Raw genomic sequence first — 6,124 nt, 5'->3', positions numbered from 1 at the left:
CCTTTTGAAAATTTGTGACAAAATTCATCACCTGTTGTTATAAAAGGCCAATTAGGTGGACGTTTACTAATAACAAATTAAAAAAAAAGATTGGTGGCGAAGAAAACCGAACTTTCCGGGCAAAATTTGTCAGACGAAATGTGCCAATTTGAAAATTTTGTGAGAGAATTCATCACCTCTTGTTATAAAAGGCCACCGAAGGGGCCTTTCCTGGTGTGCAAATCCTTTCAATTTCAATGGCTCTTTTCTCTGTTTCCCCCTCTGTTTTGAGCTCATGCTTAAAATCTCCACCCAACCATCATGTCAAGCTTTCCAATACAAGTTTGCCAAGCTTGAGCAGGAGGCGGCTTAATTCCTTCATTAATAAGGCTTCCATCACCAGTGCTGAAACTCCAATCAGGCGCACAGGCAACCATCATCCCAACTTGTGGGACGATGATATTATAAAAACTATCCAAGAGCACCAATATGAGGCAAGCGGATTTCATTTTAAGTGATTTTCACATTCTCTTATTCATTTTTCTAGATTTTTATATGATCATATGAACAAGAGTGTCAAAATTTTACAGGATTCTCATTACAAGGAGCGTGCTGAGAGGCTTATTGCAGAGATCAAGGACATGTTTAATGAAATGCCCACAGCAAAAAGTGGTAAATCTTGTGCTGAGAATGCCTTTGAGCACCTTGTGATGGTGGATAAAGTTCAACGCCTTGGAATAGATAGACATTTCCAAAATGAAATAACACAAGCACTTGATTATGTTTACAGGTTTGCAAAAATCTTATAATAATAAAAACAGTATATTTGCTTGTTTTTTTGCTCTCCAAAGTTAACATTGATGTGATTGTTATATAGATTAGTATACTTATATTTAAAAAATATATGTAAAATATGTCTAGAGATATCTTATAATAGAAGGGAATCATCTCAAAAATAAAGTCTTGCATGCAAAAAGTTGTGAATCTAGCTGGAGAGAAGTGGTGAGGGTTCTATTTTATTTGGAGTAATAAAATAACATCTCCACAAAAGCTGAAACATGGCATATTTCATGCATTTACCCGTCATTTGCATGTCAAATTGTTTCAGAAATAGATTTTTGTTTACAGATATTGGAACGATTGCCCTAAAGATCTGAATACCGCAGCCTTGGGACTTCGAATCCTTCGACTGAATAGATATCCTGTTTCCGCAGGTGATTAACACCTGTTTGTAATGGCTTTTTCATTTCTTTATTGTTATGTTTTCATTCCTCTCGTTTCTTTCTTATTGTTTAAGTTTTCATTTGTGCATCATGCTACGTCTACAATAGAATCATTACAGAGATGTTTGCTATAATGGCAGATGTGTTAAGACACTTCAAAGGAAATGATGGGCAGTTCTTGTGTTCATCAAGCCTATCAGAGGAAGAGAAGATAGGAAGTATTCTAAATCTTTATAGAGCTTCGTTAATTGCTTTTCCAGAGGAAAATATCATGGACGAAGCTAAAGCTTTTGCAGCAACATATTTAAATCAAGCTTTAGAGAAAAACAATATCAGTTCTCATCTTTTACGAGAGGTAATCATGTTGTCAAGAAGCTCTGGTTTTAACTATGGAGAACTTTTTTCATTCAAGTCCTAACCCAATATTTTAATACGCAGATAAAGTACAACCTGGAGTATGGCTGGCACGGAAATCTGCCCAGAGTTGAAGCAAGGAATTATATGGACATATATGGGGAAAACAGATCTTGGACAGAGTAATGACACTACTTTCCTTTTACCTCTTATGGTTAGCTAGGCCTTATTCTCTTATACAAAGTTTGACCTTCTACCTCTAATTTTCAGGTTGGCTGATAATAAAGAAATTCTGAATCTGGCTAAATTGGACTTCAATATCATGCAGTCAGTCCATCGGCGAGAGCTTGAACCAATCTTAAGGTAAGTTTAAGTTTGTTGAGGATGTCAGATAATAAGGTTTGGAGAGCATGCCCATCAAAAAATATAGAGTTGAGCAATTAAATTATTTGTAACTCTCATATAAGCATTTTTATTTTAGAGAATAATGGTATATGTTTAATTATTTTTGCAATGAGATTTCTAAGTTTTTTAAGTGGGTTTTGGTCGTAATTTTTAATTTAAATTTTCGTATTCAACGTTTATAAATATGATTATATATTCATAGTATTTTGTCGTTTAATTTTATAGAAAACTAAAATTTGTGTGAATGTTGTGTTTAGATGGTGGAAGGACTTAGATTTGGATAAAGTGGAGTTTGCTCGTCATCGTCATGTGGAATATTTTGCTTTAGCATGTGCATACGCAATAGATGATAAGTATTATGTCTATAGAAGTGATTTTGCAAAGCTTTGTGCTCTTACAACAATTGTCGATGACGTCTATGACACTTATGGTACTATTGACGAGATTAAACTCTTCAATGAAGCTGTTAAGAGGTAAGTATTGTATGAGAAAGGCCTCATTGTCCACATACATTTGTATTATTATAAAAGAAAATAATAGTAGATTATTAATATTTTTAATAATAAAAAATAGTAAGTAATTGGGGTCTAGTAGCCATTATTCTATATAATCAAATATTTTCATACACTATATAAATATAAAATTAATGTTCTGTATGAAGTTGTTACTTTGTGTTTGATAGTATATACATAAACTAGAATGTGTTCTAATAATATACACTAATTTATTGTATTGGCATGTTTTCTTTTAGGTGGGATCCTTTACCTCCAAAAAGCTTTCCTGAAAATATTAAAATAGCATATAAGGCATTTCACATGGGAGTAAATGAAAGTGCTCAAGCCGCAGAGAAGACTCAAGGACGAGACACACTCCCTTACACACTCAAAGCTGTATGAATTTGAATCTATTACTTGTAACAATATTATATCACTACTTTATCCCTACGCCTCACGTAATCTATAAGAATAAATGTTTTTTATTGGCTAAATTTAATTTTATCTTTCCAAGTATATATGTTTGACATTAATACCCAAACCAAAAATAATAATTAGTAATGATAAACTATTGAAATTCAATTTCTATGATGGTATGACTTCACTAGTTATAGTTAGCAAAAAAGTATTTATTGGTTATCTCTACAAATGTTACTATTTTCCCTGATATCTTATATGTTATTTTAATTAGACTTTACACTATAGTGGTAATACAACTTTAAAATAGGCCAATATTCTTCTTCTATGCTTCTATTAAGATGTCTCTTCCGTTTATTTTAAAAAAGAATCTTCTTTATATAGAGAGATTAAATTAGCATTCTATATTTTTAAATTGATTTTAATTTTTTGAAATAAGATTAAAATCAATTTTAGGTTTTGATTTTAATGTTTGAACAAATTTTCTTATTATTTTGCCTACATTTTAACTCTTATGTAATGTCGTCATGATAAATATATCGTTGATTTAAATAAATTTATTTTCTTGTACAGTGGGAAGCTTATCTCAACGCCCTTACAAAGGAAGCTCAATGGATTGTTGATGGGTACATCCCATCTTTAGAGGAATATTTAGAAAATGGTGTACCAAGCTCAGCATATCGTGTGACCATGTTGCAACCTATATTAACATTAGATGCAGTTCTTTCAGATGACATCATTCAAGAAATAGATTATCCATCAAAGTTCAATGAACTTTTATGCCTATCCCTTAGACTAAAAGGTGACACCAGAACTTTCAAGGTATGTAATGATTTTCTATTTACAACCTTAAATTTATATGCATTCCAAAAGGTATATGAATTTAGTTATTTTTAAGTCCAAATTAATTTGATTATAATTTTAATTCATGGTTTTGAAGGCTGAAGCAAATCGTGGAGAGTTAGTATCATGCATATCATGCTATATAAAAGACCATCCAGAATCTACAGAGGAAGAAGCTTTGGATTACCTTAAAGAATTATTGCAAAAACGACTCAAAGAATTAGATTGGGAGTATTTGAAACCTGATAATGTTCCAACTATAAGCAAGGACTATGCTTATAATATTGGAAGAAGTTACCAACTTCTTTATAAAGAGAGAGATGGATTTACCAACTCTAACAAAGATATTAAAGATCTAGTTACTCAACTCCTCCTTGAACCTGTGGCAATGTAATTTCTTACTATGAAAATAAAATGTACTATCCCATTTTTTATATTTTAGGACCTCAATTTTCAATATTTTTAAAAAGAGAAAATTAGGTATATAAAAAGTAATTAAAAAGTATATTTTGACTAAAATATTTCATGGTAAATATTTACATAAGAATTTAAAATGTCAAAATTTTGTTATTTTTATATCTAAATCCCTTATGTGGATAACAATTATCAGGAAATTAAGGTTTATATTTCATAATCTAGTTATTAAGTTAGTTAGTTGGGTCGGAAGTTATTCCTGTAATTGGAGAATAATGGATTTATAATCCAATACATTCGATGCAATAGTGCAATGAAATGATCATAATAAAATTCCTAATTTAATTTGTTTGCAATGTAAATCTTTTTCGATTTTATCTTTGTTGTTCAACAAATTAGTATTAGAGTGGCTATGACCTCAAGCCTAGCAAAAATAAAAAGGGAGGCTCGGAGGTTTGTATGGAGACATTTCTTGGATTTTATTTTTCCTAAAGAGGTCATGGATTTGTGTGTCATAAATTGAACTATTATCCAACTTTTATTTGAGCTATAGATTGTGGCATTTTTATTTTAATTGGTGAAGTTTGTGGTGAGATAAGTATAGAATTCACAAATTAGTTGTTGAATGCTTTGTTTTATAAGGTAATTGCATTTAATAATGTTGATTCAAGAGATTTTTCTACCTTCCACTTAAATATTGGTTATTAAAAAAGGAATGTTAAGGTGTAGATTTGTTCGTTGAAGCTAGGCTTGCAAAATTTTGTTGCATTTTTGTTGTGTGGAGAATTGAATGAGAATAAAAACTCCATTGCAAGCATATAGAACTTTTTTTGATCAAAATCACACCTTGAGTTTGAATCTCTATGCGACTTTTATTATTTCAATGTGTAATTTTTTTGCATTCACAAACGACTTATATTCTTACTGTATGACATAATTTTTTTTATATAAAAGTAGACTAGAATATTCAATAAGGCATTAAACATGATGTCTAGTGTTATAGAGACACAACAAGCATACAAAAATGAAGGGCATCACTTGGTGAAAAGAAGTATTGATCTCCACATTAATGGAAATTATAGTACCACTACCACAACAAAATACCTAAATCACCATGTCAGATATCATCATTTGAAACACAATCATGTCACCAAGATTTTCTACTCCTTTAAGTCTTGTGGAAGAAAATAAAATGATCCTATTATTCTCTCGATGATTGGAGGTTTTAAGTGTAGCAATAACCTAGTAATATTTTATGAGAATGGTCCTTTCAAGATTATAAAAAAAATGACTAATCTATAATGACTATGGATGGGACAAGGTAACAATTATCAGGAATAAAAAAATCAAAATTTTGGTTATGGAGAATGAAATTATTAGATTATATGTAAATGGAATGAATATTTATAATATTTTTGTGAATGGATTGCTTGTAAATTTTACCCTTTGTTCTCGGCATTAGTGTAGAAAATAAGAAATAAAGTGGCCCTCAATGAACCATATTAATGCTGCTACTGGTTCAACAAATAGAGATGACTCTAGATTTTCTTATATTTTCATTTATTCTATTATATTCAAAAATAAGTATACAAAATAATGTTGATATCAAAGTGGTTGGAAAACTATATATGCATAGATTTTGTCAGGTTTAGGAGTTAAGAAGGGTTTCATTACAGGTTGGAGGAAATGGAGGTAGGAGGACATCTATCATCCCGAGCTAGCTTCTTTCTCATGGGTGATTGATTTCATGAGTAGCATCTTTTCATCTATAGTCCCTTTAGGAGTAAGAGGGGTGGTGACTTGTTGGTTTGTAGATATTATAATCAATAAAGTTGGCGGGTTGTTGATGGTTTATGGATAGTTGATTCCGCAAACTTGGCAAGTCATTGTTGGTCTATGGATAGTTGAATCCACAAACTAACTATGGATAGTTGAGTGTTGGTTGGATAATTAGAACATTTTACATGACATGAGGTTGATGTTGAGAAAATCTTG

At 31.1% G+C, this 6,124-nt stretch overlaps 1 protein-coding gene across 1 annotated transcript; it reads left to right on the top strand.

Moving 5' to 3' along the window:
- The first annotated feature begins 206 nt into the window (after positions 1-206).
- Positions 207-4,151, top strand: LOC131079059 (alpha pinene synthase, chloroplastic-like). The gene is made up of 10 exons (XM_058016947.2): positions 207-473; positions 570-769; positions 1,108-1,193; positions 1,343-1,557; positions 1,641-1,738; positions 1,827-1,919; positions 2,219-2,434; positions 2,713-2,851; positions 3,446-3,694; positions 3,813-4,151. The coding sequence occupies exons 1-10, from the start codon at positions 237-239 to the stop codon at positions 4,107-4,109; spliced, it is 1,830 nt and encodes a 609-aa protein (XP_057872930.2). The 5' UTR covers positions 207-236; the 3' UTR covers positions 4,110-4,151.
- The last annotated feature ends 1,973 nt before the right edge of the window (positions 4,152-6,124 follow it).

The sequence above is a fragment of the Cryptomeria japonica genome, chromosome 4, assembly GCF_030272615.1.
Source record: "Cryptomeria japonica chromosome 4, Sugi_1.0, whole genome shotgun sequence".
Taxonomy (NCBI): Eukaryota; Viridiplantae; Streptophyta; class Pinopsida; order Cupressales; family Cupressaceae; genus Cryptomeria; species Cryptomeria japonica.
The sequence above is the reverse complement of the archived record's forward strand: the minus strand, read 5'-3'. Positions and strand labels throughout refer to the sequence as shown.

Coding starts and splice junctions, on each gene's coding strand:
- LOC131079059 (XM_058016947.2), top strand. CDS start 237: ATGGCTCTTTTCTCTGTTTCCCCCTCTGTTTTGAGCTCATGCTTAAAA. Junction 1,194..1,342: donor TAGATATCCTGTTTCCGCAG/GTGATTAACACC, acceptor CTATAATGGCAG/ATGTGTTAAGACACTTCAAA. Junction 1,920..2,218: donor GAGCTTGAACCAATCTTAAG/GTAAGTTTAAGT, acceptor TGTTGTGTTTAG/ATGGTGGAAGGACTTAGATT.